At 40.0% G+C, this 15,095-nt stretch overlaps 6 gene segments (V, D, J or C); all 6 read left to right on the top strand.

The window, feature by feature from the left end:
• Positions 1-389: 389 nt before the first annotated feature.
• Positions 390-1,013, top strand: LOC115048027 (Ig heavy chain V region 914-like). The segment is given in 2 exon segments: positions 390-438; positions 518-1,013. Coding segments are annotated over 2 exon segments (360 nt in total).
• A 3,318-nt stretch (positions 1,014-4,331) lies between these two features.
• Positions 4,332-4,792, top strand: LOC115048041 (Ig heavy chain V region 5A-like). The segment is given in 2 exon segments: positions 4,332-4,403; positions 4,488-4,792. Coding segments are annotated over 2 exon segments (348 nt in total).
• A 991-nt stretch (positions 4,793-5,783) lies between these two features.
• On the top strand, positions 5,784-6,228 carry LOC115048015 (Ig heavy chain V region 6.96-like). The segment is given in 2 exon segments: positions 5,784-5,835; positions 5,915-6,228. Coding segments are annotated over 2 exon segments (363 nt in total).
• A 583-nt stretch (positions 6,229-6,811) lies between these two features.
• Positions 6,812-7,403, top strand: LOC115048049 (immunoglobulin heavy variable 3-30-3-like). The segment is given in 2 exon segments: positions 6,812-6,892; positions 6,989-7,403. Coding segments are annotated over 2 exon segments (336 nt in total).
• Positions 7,404-8,147: 744 nt separating this feature from the next.
• Positions 8,148-8,643, top strand: LOC115048026 (Ig heavy chain V region 914-like). The segment is given in 2 exon segments: positions 8,148-8,196; positions 8,276-8,643. Coding segments are annotated over 2 exon segments (360 nt in total).
• A 3,879-nt stretch (positions 8,644-12,522) lies between these two features.
• Positions 12,523-12,964, top strand: LOC115048019 (Ig heavy chain V region 6.96-like). The segment is given in 2 exon segments: positions 12,523-12,571; positions 12,651-12,964. Coding segments are annotated over 2 exon segments (363 nt in total).
• Positions 12,965-15,095: the final 2,131 nt, after the last annotated feature.

Genomic DNA, 15,095 nt, shown 5'->3' with positions numbered 1-15,095 from the left:
TCTAATTAGTGAGAATAAACTACAGAAATGAATTACGTTCCTACAGAGTAAGAAAGAAAGAAATCTTTAAATGATGTGGAATCAAAAGTGAGTTAAGTCATGATTAATCAACACAATTACAGTAAAGAGAGAAAATGTTTTGATATTCATTTCAACACCATGTCGAATGTTATGAGACAAATGTGTTTTTTGTCGAAAGAAACAATGTTCAAGTCACAACATCGAACACTTTTCTCTCAGTGGGGATTAATACTCTCCAGGTTATGGTCCAGTCCAGTCCACCTCTCTGCTCCCTGTGAGGAGGAGTCCATGCAAAACTCAGATGTCTTCCACCTCTACTTATCTGACTGCAGAGAGGAAGACAGAGGACAGTGGACACACAGTTTAACATGATGGACTACAGGACAGGACTGCTGCTGTTAACTCTCTGCTGGGCAGGTCAAGAGTTTCTCTGATTCTTAGTTTGAAATGGTAGCAGCTTCAAACAGCTGACTCTATGATCTTTTTCTTTCTACAGGTGTTGATGGTCAGACTCTGACAGAATCTGAACCAGCAGTTAAAAGACCTGGAGAATCCCACAGACTGACCTGTTCAGCCTCTGGATTCACATTCAGCAGCAACTACATGGCCTGGATCAGACAGGCACCTGGAAAAGGACTGGAGTGGATCGCCTGGATTAGCAATGGTGGCAGCAAATATTACTCTCAGTCAGTCCAGGGCCGGTTCACCATCTCCAGAGACGACAGCAAACAGCAGCTGTATCTGCAGATGGACGGTCTGAAGACTGAAGACTCTGCTGTTTATTATTGTGCCAGAGACTCACAGTGACTGGAGCTGGTTGATCAGCTGTACAAAAACCTTCAGTCCTCATACGACAACCTCACTGTAAATAGTTCAACTATGATTCAGTGATATTTTAATCATTTTTTCCAGCCTCAGATTTTTTTTGAGTCATTGAACTTCACCAACCTTCTGAATTTACCTCAAAATAATCACTAGACTACAAAGAACAACTGCACTTTAAAATGGTGAGTTCACAGATGACGAATCTCGTCAGAAAACTAAAGTGAAACTATTGGAAATAATTTCTGAGCATTGATGAATATAAAAACCATCTTTCTGAACAGACACATTTTTCACTTTTACATAAAAAAATAAAAATATTTTTCTGTTGAACTCAGTGGTTCATCTTTTGCATATCCTCGTACAGGTTTCATTTCCTAAGTAGTTCATTTCTTGTCAAAGCTCCAGGTGTCTCTTTGGCTTCAAAAAACATAATTTGCATTTTCGAAAAATGTAAAAGTGCAGACTGTCAACCAGCTGCAAAGTCAAATTGTCAATAAGATGATGGTGTTTTCATTAACTAAATGAGATGAGTAAATAAAGATGTCTGAGGCCTCCTCCTCTGTGGAGGGATGCTTCCTGTACTGCGGGGTGCCCAACCTTTTTTGGCCCAAGATCAACTTTTCAAGTAGCCAGCCTCCAGAGATCTACCAGTCCAGTTTCAACATGACAAACCCCCACACATCGTTTCCAGCCTGCAGTAACTAACCTCACAACACTGTCCCATAACCATTTGACATCATCACATCACAAACCCTCCCTCCTCTCTCAAACAAACACACACAAACCAGTCTGCATAGGCCGCTGTAACACAAACCCACTTTCTCTGCTTCTCTCTCTGTCACACACACACACACACACACATACAATTGGCAGTCTGCATTGGGAGCCATAACTGTAACTGACCTTAATATGAACCAAACAGAAAAATAAACCAGATACCAAACTGGTAGATCTCACAGTTTGGAAAAAAGAAACCACTTCCTACCTTAGTGGGAGACCAGGCACTGGGAGGAGGAAGCTAGTTTCTGTAGTCAGGACTGTAGCAGCTGGTTAAAAGGTGGTCATCAGTCATTGTTGATCTGTACTTGGACTTGATGATTTTTGTGTGTGTTGAAGCAGACTCTCACAAATTAGTTGATTAATTTCAATGTCATTTTGCAATTTCCAGATGTCATTCTCAGCAGAGCTGTTTATTATTGTGCCAGAGACTCACAGTGACTGGAGCTGGTTGATCAGCTGTACAAAACTTCCCTCCCTTATTTCATGTTCTGAAGTGACAGATCATTCAAAAAAAAAAAAAAAAGCTTTCATTTTCCAAACAAAAGACTGACTTATTCATGATGTCCATAAGATGGAGTTAAAAATATGACCAGCTACACAACTAAAGGTTAGGCCTGTTGTTCTCTTGATAAAGAGAAGATAAAGTCATCCAAAGAGCTCCAGAACAGAGAAACTACAATGAGCATTGAAATTTCATGGCCGAGGTTACAGGTGCATATATGAGCCACTTGTATGAAAAACACCCAAATACTCCATCTGGTCATTGTAGTGCCGAAGTGTGTGTGGCTGCTGTGCTGGCCCCCTCTCTCTAGCCCAAGGTGGATGTCTCTGCCACGAATAAAGGTGTTTTGCATTCCCTGGAGCAAATATGTCAGCTTTATTACAATATAAGAATCTAAAATTTCAGGAAAATAGGCATAAGGCAAAATAAACAGAACACTCCAAGACAATAAATGGATGGTAGAAATGGGTTACATGTCCTCAATAAGAAGGTGGAGTCTGCTCTGCACAGCAACCAAGGAAGGCTGTGGGAGACAAGAAGGATGGCGATGGCGTACCTGGTAAGGTACTCAGAGCGTGTGTCGACCAACTGGCTGGAGTTTTCAACAGCATCTTCAACCTGTCCCTGTCGCAGGCTTTCATCCCACCCTGCCTCAAAGCCTCCACCATCATCCCCGTCCCCAAGAAGTCAGCAGTGGAGAGCATCAATGACTACAGTTGCACTTACACCTGTGGTCATGAAGTGCTTTGAAAGACTGATCTCTCAACACATCAGGGCCTGTCTGCCTCCCACTCTGGACCCCCACCAGTTTGCCTACACAGAGGATGCTATCACCATAGCGCTCCACACTGCGCTGAGCCACCTGGAGCACCTGGGGAGCTCTTCTTGGACTTCAGCTCAGCATTCAATCACATCACCCCGGTGCCCCATCTGCCTGTAGATCAAGGACTTCCTCACAGACCGCCCACAGTCCGTGAAACTTGGCCCCAACCTCTCCTCCACCATCACACTCAGCACCAGCTCCCCTCAAGGATGTGTATTGAGCCCCCTCCTGTTTGCTCTTTACACACATGACTGCTCCCCGACCCATCTCTCAAACAGCATCATCAAGTTTGCAGATGATACCACCGTGGTCGGGCTGAGCTGATATCTGCACTAAAGAGAATAAACAATCTGGAATAAATGATACCAAAGGACACAGTTGATGTCAAGAAAACAAAGCAGTTGGTTCAATCTAAAACAGTTCAGTGCTATCAAAGTTAAAATACAACAAGCCAAAGACAAAACAGCAGCTGCTTCAGACCGTGCCATAAAGGGGCTTTGGGGCAAAACAGACTTCAGGAACCAACATGTGACCGAGGAGCTGACCCAGTTCTGTGGGGGGACGTTCACAGGCCGACACGTTCCTGCAACCTGAACAGTGTTCCTACGACAGTTTTCAACCCATTCTCCATCAGGGTGTGGTGGCTGCTGGAGCCAATCACAGCTGGCATCTCCAAGTAAAAATAACATAAAAATATATTTATTTTACTAATACAAATAAAATAATTATAATAGAAGAATGAAAAAAACTGCGTTAAATAGTGTCAATATTTAGATTATGTGGAAATGATGTCACATTAAAAGTTATTCATGGCTCAGTTCATAATGATGTTGGAGTTTGTGTTTTCAAACCACTAGAGGTCAGGCAGTGACAATTTTCTGTGTCTTTTGGACCTAAAAGGAAACACTGATATCTGCTGTTGTTATTGATCCCAGCTGACTGACACTTCAGCCCTGGACTGAAAAACACATCACATTTGTTCCTTTTGTTTCCATGAGTGCACATCATCACCATTAAATCATCATTTACACGTTTTTGGAAATAATTTTTGGTGACTTACAAGTTTTCCAACTTACACAAGCTCATGATTGATTTATTCTTCAGTCAGATGACAAAGCTTGTGATACAGAATGATTTCTGTCGTATTTACAGATGGAAAAGTTAACATGGACAATTTGAAAATGTTACAATTCAGTCTGAAGTAAAATCACATTATTCACTGGATTTTTTTTTTTTATTCTGCACATAAAATAATTTTATTTATAGAACCTTCTTTCATGATATCATCCTCCTACTTCCAGATATGTTTGGTTCTATGCAAACTCAGGGACCTTCCTTGTTCCTCAGCTATAAAAACTTCCCATTAGACTGTCAGTGGAGTTCACAGCTCATCACTTTCACCATAAACCATGTTTTCTGTAGCTCTGCTGCTGCTGTTGGCAGCTGGATCCTGTGAGTCTCTCTGGATTTGTCTCACTCAACATTTCTGTGTTTGGAATTCATGAAAAACAAAATGATTTTCTTCCTCTTTAACAGGTGTGAAGTGTGAACAGTTGACACAGCCAGACTCTGAGACTGTTCAGCCAGGTCAACGTCTGACCATCACCTGTCAGGTCTCTTATTCTGTTAGTGGCTACTACACAGCTTGGATCAGACAACCTGCAGGGAAAGGACTGGAGTGGATTGGAATGAGAGCAGGCAGCACCTCATACTACAAAGATTCACTGAAGAACAAGTTCAGCATCGACTTAGACTCTTCCAACAACAGAGTGACTCTAAATGGACAGAATCTGCAGCCTGAAGACTCTGCTGTGTATTACTGTGCCAGACACTCACAATAACACAAAGCATCAGTAGACCTGAACAAAAAGCCCTCAGTGCCTGAACACTTGATACATGAAGCCACCAGAGGAGGAGCCCTCAGACCACTGATGGTTTCACACCAGCTCACTGAGAAGAACTGACTGAATAGAAAGTCATTCATACAGAATATGAGCTGATCATCTGAATTATGTTATTAATTATAATATTAGACCATAGAAGATTATTATTTGGTATATTTTGCCCCAAAATCATACATTTTTTAGGGTGTGTGTGTGTGTGGGTGTGTGTAAACACTTTTCCTTTATTAAATTCATTTCGGATTAAATCTCACGTAAACGAAACGTATTATGAATCACAAAGTCTTTAATAGAATAAACTTACAATCAGAAGTTACAAGGATTTAATTTTTACTGTAATGATGTTGGAAAATGGAAATATCAATTGTCATAATTATCTAATAATAACAATGACAATGCATTTCATTTACCAAAAGGTGTATTTCAATATTGATTTGATTGAGTTGTTGGATGTAAGTTCAGTTTCTCTGTGATCAATGTACAGAGTCATCATTAATGACAGTATCAACAGCTTTAGTTCTTTCTAGCTGTCTTCACAATGATATTAATAACTGAAAAATAATGTTTCTTCTTCATAGAAAAATCAGAAAAATTGATAAACTGTGAGAATGTTGAAAGTGACTTCACGTCTATGACCTCCAAACAAAATATCATTTTACAATGTAGCCAGAAGCTGCTGAGGAGAAAACACTGTGACTGATATTTTCATGGACAAGATTCAAACACATTGTTTGTAAAACCTTCAAATGAATGACTTCACAGTTGTCATCACCAAATTCTCCTCAATAATTTAACAAAACACAAAGTGGAGTCACAGTCCAGTCCACCTCTCTGCTCCCTGTGAGGAGGAGTCCATGCAAAACTCAGATGTCTTCCACCTCTACTTATCTGACTGCAGAGAGGAAGACAGAGGACAGTGGACACACAGTTTAACATGATGGACTACAGGACAGGACTGCTGCTGTTAACTCTCTGCTGGGCAGGTCAAGAGTTTCTCTGATTCTTAGTTTGAAATGGTAGCAGCTTCAAACAGCTGACTCTCTGATCTTTTTCTTTCTACAGGTGTTGATGGTCAGACTCTGACAGAATCTGAACCAGCAGTTAAAAGACCTGGAGAATCCCACAGACTGACCTGTTCAGCCTCTGGATTCTCATTCAGCAGCTACTACATGGCCTGGATCAGACAGGCTCCTGGAAAAGGACTGGAGTGGGTTGCATATATTAGTGATGGTGGTGGCAGCAAATATTACTCTCAGTCAGTCCAGGGCCGGTTCACCATCTCCAGAGACAACAGCAAACAGCAGCTGTATCTGCAGATGGACGGTCTGAAGACTGAAGACTCTGCTGTTTATTATTGTGCCAGAGACTCACAGTGACTGGAGCTGGTTGATCAGCTGTACAAAAACCTTCAATGATCATAGAGGACACAACATCAACACAACACTCTGCTGAAACCATTCTCAGTGTAATTAAACATCCAGAAAGTATCATTTATACAAAATAACACAGTTTTGCAAACACAACGTAGAAATATTAATATTCATTCTTTACTCTGATGGGATTCACTAGAACAACAACAACCTCCAACAATAGTATTGAATTGAACTATATTTCATATTTTAACCTTTGACCTTCTGGCCTCTGTCTCTGTAATGAAATGATATTTTAACCATCAGAGTTTAACACTTTGGATAAGTTCATGATTTATTCTAAGATATATATCTAAAAATGGAAACCTGAATAACTAAGAACTCAGCTGGTCTACGTCATCTGAAGAGATCTTTAATGAGCTTTATGTACGACCAAAAAAGCTTCAGCTATCTGCAGGAAACACACGACTTCTTCCTCTATATATGATCTACATCAGTTTTCACAAAGAAGAAACTTTAATATTCAGCAACATGCAAATGAAGGTTCCTCATAAAGAAGTGAAGTGTGTGTCTGTGTGTCAGTGAGAGGACAGAAGAGCTCACATCAGTTCAGCTTCAACATCAACCATGTTCTCTGTGCTTCTGATACAGCTGCTGGCAGCTGGATCCTGTGAGGAGCTTTCAGTGGATTCACACTAATAAACACTTTAGAAACAGTCAACATTCAGATGACTGATGGAGATAATGCTGATTTCTGTTTCCACAGGTGTGTACAGTATTGATCTCATCCAGCCAGACTCAAAGGTTGTTCAGCCTGGACAGTCTTTGACCATCACCTGTCAGGTCTCTTATTCTGTTGATAGCTACATCACAGCTTGGATCAGACAACCTGCAGGGAAAGGACTGGAGTGGATGAGTAGCGATGAAGATGTCAAAGATTCACTGAAGAACAAGTTCAGCATCCACTTCGACTCTTCCAACAACAGAGTGACTCTAAATGGACAGAATCTGCAGCCTGAAGACTCTGCTGTGTATTACTGTGCCAGAGACTCACAATAACACAAAGCATCAGTAGACCTGAACAAAAAGCCCTCAGTGCCTGAACACTTGATACATGAAGCCACCAGAGGAGGAGCCCTCAGACCACTGATGGTTTCACACCAGCTCACTGAGAAGAACTGACTGAGTAGAAAGTCTGTTATTAATCATATTATTAGACCATTGAGGAATCATTATTTGGTATATTTAGCACCAAAATCATAAATTTTTTAGTGTGTGTGTGTTTGTGTCAACTTTTTTTTAATTAAATCCATTTCAGATGAAATCTCAAAGTTAATATTAATGACATATTATTTAATAGAATCAAGTTACAATCAGAAGGACAGGGAATTAGAAGGATTTATTTTTACCTATTTTTACCTATATTAAATAATTAAATTCATCAGATGCAGATTCATCATTCATGACAGTATCAACAGCTTTAGTTCTTTCTGGTCGTCCTCACGATGATTTTAATAACTGAAAAATAATATTTCTTCTTCAATGAAAAGCTAGAATACTCAATAAACTTTTAAAATTTTTCATATAATGAATTTGACTTGACTTGTATTAACTCAACAATATTAACATATTAACAATAAGTCATTTTACAATGTAACCAGAAGGTGCTGAGGAGAAAACACTGTGACTGATATTTTCATGGACAAGATTCAAACACATTGTTTGTGAAACCGTCAAATGAATGACTTCAAAGTTGTCATCACCAAATTCTCCTCAATAATTTAACAAAACACAAAGTGGAGTCACAGTCCAGACCACCTCTCTGCTCCCTGTGAGGAGGAGTCCATGCAAAACTCAGATGTCTTCCACCTCTACTTATCTGACTGCAGAGAGGAAGACAGAGGACAGTGGACACACAGTTTAACATGATGGACTACAGGACAGGACTGCTGCTGTTAACTCTCTGCTGGGCAGGTCAAGAGTTTCTCTGATTCTTAGTTTGAAATGGTAGCAGCTTCAAACAGCTGACTCTCTGATCTTTTTCTTTCTACAGGTGTTGATGGTCAGACTCTGACAGAATCTGAACCAGCAGTTAAAAGACCTGGAGAATCCCACAGACTGACCTGTTCAGCCTCTGGATTCACAATCAGCAGCTACCACATGGCCTGGATCAGACAGGCACCTGGAAAAGGACTGGAGTGGATCGCCTGGATTAGCAATGGTGGCAGCAAATATTACTCTCAGTCAGTCCAGGGCCGGTTCACCATCTCCAGAGACGACAGTAAACAGCAGCTGTATCTGCAGATGGACGGTCTGAAGACTGAAGACTCTGCTGTTTATTATTGTGCCAGAGACTCACAGTGACTGGAGCTGGTTGATCAGCTGTACAAAAACCTTCAGTCCTCATATGACAACCTCACTATAATTGGTTCAACTATGATTTGGGAATCAGTGATATTTTAATCATTTTTTCCAGCCTCAGATTTTGTTTTGAGTCATTGAACTTCACCAACCTTTTGAATTTACCTCAAAATAATTGTCCTCAAGCACAATCACTAGACTACAAAGAACAACTGCACTTTAAAATGGTGAGTTCACAGATGACGAATCTCTTCAGAAGACTAAATTGAAACTTTTGGAAATGATTTCTGTGCATTGATGAATATAAAAACCATCTTTCTGAACAGACACATTTTTCTACAACTTTTCACTATTAGATAAAAAAATTTTGATTGAGAATTTTTTTCCTGTTGAACTCAGTGGTTCATCTTTTGCATATCCTTGTACAGGTTTCATTTCCTAAGTAGTTCATTTCTTGTCAAAGCTCCAGGTGTCTCTTTGGCTTCAAAAAACATAATTTGCATTTCGGAAAAATGTCTGTCGAAAAAAAGACTGTCAAGCAACTGCAAAGTCAAATTGTCAATAAGATGATGGTGTTTTCATTAACTAAATGAGATGAGTAAATAAAGATGTCTGAGGCCTCCTCCTCTGTGGAGGGATGCTTCCTCTACTGCGGGGTGCCCAACCTTTTTTGGCCCAAGATCAACTTTTCAAGTAGCCAGCCTCCAGAGATCTACCAGTCCAGTTTCAACATGACAAACCCCCACACATCGTTTCCAGCCTGCAGTAACTAACCTCACAACACTGTCCCATAACCATTTGACATCATCACATCACAAACCCTCTCTCCTCTCTCAAATGAACACACACAAACCAGTCTGCATAGGCCGCTGTAACACAAACCCACTTTCTCTGCTTCTCTCTCTGTCACACACACACACACACACACATACAATTGGCAGTCTGCATTGGGAGCCATAACTGTAACTGACCTTAATATGAACCAAACAGAAAAATAAACCAGATACCAAACTGGTAGATCTCACAGTTTGGAAAAAAGAAACCACTTCCTACCTTAGTGGGAGACCAGGCACTGGGAGGAGGAAGCTAGTTTCTGTAGTCAGGACTGTAGCAGCTGGTTAAAAGGTGGTCATCAGTCATTGTTGATCTGTACTTGGACTTGATGATTTTTGTGTGTGTTGAAGCAGACTCTCACAAATTAGTTGATTAATTTCAATGTCATTTTGCAATTTCCAGATGTCATTCTCAGCAGAGCTGTTTATTATTGTGCCAGAGACTCACAGTGGCTGGAGCTGGTTGATCAGCTGTACAAAACTTCCCTCCCTTATTTCATGTTCTGAAGTGACAGATCATTCAAAAAAAAAAAAAAAAAAAGCTTTCATTTTCCAAACAAAAGACTGACTTATTCATGATGTCCATAAGATGGAGTTAAAAATATGACCAGCTACACAACTAAAGGTTAGGCCTGTTGTTCTCTTGATAAAGAGAAGATAAAGTCATCCAAGGAGCTCCAGAACAGAGAAACTACAATGAGCATTGAAATTTCATGGCCGAGGTTACAGGTGCATATATGAGCCACTTGTATGAAAAACACCCAAATACTCCATCTGGTCATTGTAGTGCCGAAGTGTGTGTGTGTGGCTGCTGTGCTGGCCCCCTCTCTCTAGCCCAAGGTGGATGTCTCTGCCACGAATAAAGGTGTTTTGCATTCCCTGGAGCAAATATGTCAGCTTTATTACAATATAAGAATCTAAAATTTCAGGAAAATAGGCATAAGGCAAAATAAACAGAACACTCCAAGACAATAAATGGATGGTAGAAATGGGTTACATGTCCTCAATAAGAAGGTGGAGTCTGCTCTGCACAGCAACCAAGGAAGGCTGTGGGAGACAAGAAGGATGGCGATGGCGTACCTGGTAAGGTACTCAGAGCGTGTGTCGACCAACTGGCTGGAGTTTTCAACAGCATCTTCAACCTGTCCCTGTCGCAGGCTTTCATCCCACCCTGCCTCAAAGCCTCCACCATCATCCCCGTCCCCAAGAAGTCAGCAGTGGAGAGCATCAATGACTACGGTTGCACTTACACCTGTGGTCATGAAGTGCTTTGAAAGACTGATCTCTCAACACATCAGGACCTGTCTGCCTCCCACTCTGGACCCCCACCAGTTTGCCTACACAGAGGATGCTATCACCATAGCGCTCCACACTGCGCTGAGCCACCTGGAGCACCTGGGGAGCTCTTCTTGGACTTCAGCTCAGCATTCAATCACATCACCCAGGTGCCCCATCTGCCTGTAGATCAAGGACTTCCTCACAGACCGCCCACAGTCCGTGAAACTTGGCCCCAACCTCTCCTCCACCATCACACTCAGCACCAGCTCCCCTCAAGGATGTGTATTGAGCCCCCTCCTGTTTGCTCTTTACACACATGACTGCTCCCCGACCCATCTCTCAAACAGCATCATCAAGTTTGCAGATGATACCACCGTGGTCGGGCTGAGCTGATATCTGCACTAAAGAGAATAAACAATATGGAATAAATGCTACCAAAGGACACAGTTGATGTCAAGAAAACAAAGCAGTTGGTTCAATCTAAAACAGTTCAGTGCTATCAAAGTTAAAATACAACAAGCCAAAGACAAAACAGCAGCTGCTTAAGACCGTGCCATAAAGGGGCTTTGGGGCAAAACAGACTTCAGGAACCAACATGTGACCGAGGAGCTGACCCAGTTCTGTGGGGGGACGTTCACAGGCCGACACGTTCCTGCAACCTGAACAGTGTTCCTACGACAGTTTTCAACCCCTTCTCCATCAGGGTGTGGTGGCTGCTGGAGCCAATCACAGCTGGCATCTCCAAGTAAAAATAAAATAAAAATATATTTATTTTACTAATATAAACGAAATAATCATAAAAAAGCAATCAATAAAACCTATCATGCTTATTTAAAGTGTCAGTATTTTGATTATTATGTGGAAATACAAAGTTATGCCTGGAAATGATGTCACATTAAAAGTTATTCATGGCTCAGTTCATAATAATGTTGGAGTTTGTGTTTTCAAACCACTAGAGGTCAGGCAGTGACAATTTTCTGTGTCTTTTGGACCTAAAAGGAAACACTGATATCTGCTGTTGTTATTGATCCCAGCTGACTGACACTTCAGCCCTGGACTGAAAAACACATCACATTTGTTCCTATTGTTTCCATGAGTGCTGCTTATTAAATCCATTTCAGATGAAGTCTCAAAGTTATTATGAATCACACAAGTCATTAATAGAATAAAGTTACAATCAGAAGGACAGGGAATTAGAAAGTTTTATTTTTACCTATTTTTACCTATATTAAATAATTAAATATCATGATCAACTGTCGTAATTATCAAATCATAATGACAATACATTTCATTTTCCAAAAGGTCTATTTCATTATTGATTTGATTGAGTTGTTGGATGTAAGTTCAGTTTCTCTTTGATCAATGTACAGATTCGTCATTCATGACAGTATCACCACCTTAATTCTTTCTGGTTGTCTTCAGAATGATTTTAATAACTGAGAAATAATGTTTCTTCTTCATCAAAAAGTCAGAATTATGAATAATCTTTTACAGTTTCTAATATGATGAAAGTGACTTCACTTGTATGACCTCTAAAGAAAATGTCATTTTACAATGTAACCAGAAGGTGCTGAGGAGAAAACACTGTGACTGATATTTTCATGGACAAGATTCAAACACATTGTTTGTGAAACCGTCAAATGAATGACTTCAAAGTTGTCATCACCAAATTCTCCTCATTAATTTAACAAAACACAAAGTGGAGTCACAGTCCAGTCCACCTCTCTGCTCCCTGTGAGGAGGAGTCCATGCAAAACTCAGATGTCTTCCACCTCTACTTATCTGACTGCAGAGAGGAAGACAGAGGACAGTGGACACACAGTTTAACATGATGGACTACAGGACAGGACTGCTGCTGTTAACTCTCTGCTGGGCAGGTCAAGAGTTTCTCTGATTCTTAGTTTGAAATGGTAGCAGCTTCAAACAGCTGACTCTATGATCTTTTTCTTTCTACAGGTGTTGATGGTCAGACTCTGACAGAATCTGAACCAGCAGTTAAAAGACCTGGAAAATCCCACAGACTGACCTGTTCAGCCTCTGGATTCACATTCAGCAGCTACTACATGGGCTGGATCAGACAGGCTCCTGGAAAAGGACTGGAGTGGATTGCAGAAATTAGCAATGGTGGTGGCAGCAAATATTACTCTCAGTCAGTCCAGGGCCGGTTCACCATCTCCAGAGACGACAGCAAACAGCAGCTGTATCTGCAGATGGACGGTCTGAAGACTGAAGACTCTGCTGTTTATTATTGTGCCAGAGACTCACAGTGACTGGAGCTGGTTGATCAGCTGTACAAAAACCTTCCTCCCTTATTTGATGTTCTGAAGTGATAGATCTTTAAAAATGTATGAGCTTTCATTTTGTAAAAAATGTGTGAAATAATTTTTATAAAATTTTATAATGTCATAAAAATATACCTTCACACATAATTATACACACACACCCACAAAAAACTCTGGCAAGTGTTTAACAACATGCTGGGAAGATCTCTAAATAATGATTCCGCTATTATTGAAATTGGTGGAAATTTTTGAACTAAGCCGGTTGAAATAGCCAATTATTTCAATGACTTTTTAATTGACAAAGTAAAGCAAATAAGACAAAATATATTGAACAGTGTTGCCAGTGATAGTAACAACTCAATAGAACTGATTAAAAAAGTTACAATGAAACATAAAAACTACACCTTCTCATTTCATTCTAAATAACATCAAGAAGTGAAAAAAACTCTAATTATGTAAAAAACGTTTGTTTTCGATTTTGTTGATGGAAAATTAATATCTACTGTGATAGAAAATATTGCTGAGACTGTCTGTCATATATTCAATTTGAGCTTCAAAGAATGCTTATTTCCCGAAGCTTGGAAATTGGCAAAGGTTATACCCCCACCTAAAAATAGTAAGCTGGCTTTTAATGGCTCCAACAGTAGACCGATCAGTATGTTACCTGTTTTTAGTAAAATCATGGAAAAACGTATATTTGCACAAATGACTGATGATTGGCTGTTTCAAATTGATGCACAAACGTATGTTGGTACGGTCTTTTTAGATTTTAGCACAGCCTTTGATTTGATAGATCATGGTGTACTGCTGGAGAAAATGGCTGCACATGGGTTTACAGGTTGTGCTCTTAGATGGATGAAGAGTTATTTAACTAACAGATTTCACTCTGTGTATTTTAATGGCAGTTATCTACTATCAGACTAGATTATGGTGTTCCATGGTGACCTGCTGCTGTCAGGTCTCTTATTCTGTTGGTGGCTACTACACAGCTTGGATCAGACAACCTGCAGGGAAAGAAATGGAGTGGATTGGAATGAGAGCAGGCAGCAGCTCATACTACAAAGATTCACTGAAGAACAAGTTCAGCATCGACTTAGACTCTTCCAACAACAGAGTGACTCTAAATGGACAGAATCTGCAGCCTGAAGACTCTGCTGTGTATTACTGTGCCAGAGACTCACAATAACACAAAGCATCAGTAGACCTGAACAAAAAGCCCTCAGTGCCTGAACACTTGATACATGAAGCCACCAGAGGAGGAGCCCTCAGACCACTGATGGTTTCACACCAGCTCACTGTGACAGTAAAGAGGGAAACAGTCTTAAACAGTCATAACAGTGAATAATACACTGTAATGTTTGCAGTACTTGCTCTTGGAGGGATATGTTGGGTCTCTTAAACAAATCCATAAAGAGTTTGGTCTGGACGTGCTCTGAATGTAAAGTCCATTGATGTAGCTGGTATGATTTGGTGCAATATCTTCAATTTGATTCAATTTGAATACTTTGATATCATTATCACTAATATTTCATTGCATGTATTTCCACAAACCAACCACCTGTCAGGTCAAACTGTTATAGTTTTGAAATAATTAAATATTTCTGTTGAGGATGAAATAGTTAAAAATAGAACCATTCAAACAAAATATATTTATTTCTGTTATGTTATTGTCTCGAGACAAATAAACAAATCAATAGCAAACCGCACACTCATGCAGATACAAAAAGAATAAAAAAAATATGAAGTCTGTAAAAACAATTAATGTTATTAACAGCACAAGGACCTAATTACAGAGAATAAACTATAGAAATAAATTATGTTCCTTCAAGATATAAATCTTTAAATGATGCTGAATCAAAGTGAGTCATGATTAATCAACACAATTACAGTAAAGAGAGGAAATGTTTTGATATTGATTTCAAAACCATGTCGAATTTTATGAGACAAATATCTTTTTTCTCTAAAGAAACAAGATTCAAGTCACAAGATCCAGCATCTGAAGTCTTTTCTCTCAGTGGGGATTAATACTCTCCAGGTTATGGTCCAGTCCAGACCACCTCTCTGCTCCCTGTGAGGAGGAGTCCATGCAAAACTCAGATGTCTTCCACCTCTACTTATC

The sequence above is a fragment of the Echeneis naucrates genome, chromosome 8 (assembly GCF_900963305.1).
Source record: "Echeneis naucrates chromosome 8, fEcheNa1.1, whole genome shotgun sequence".
In the NCBI taxonomy this organism is placed as follows: Eukaryota; Metazoa; Chordata; class Actinopteri; order Carangiformes; family Echeneidae; genus Echeneis; species Echeneis naucrates.
The sequence above is the reverse complement of the archived record's forward strand: the minus strand, read 5'-3'. Positions and strand labels throughout refer to the sequence as shown.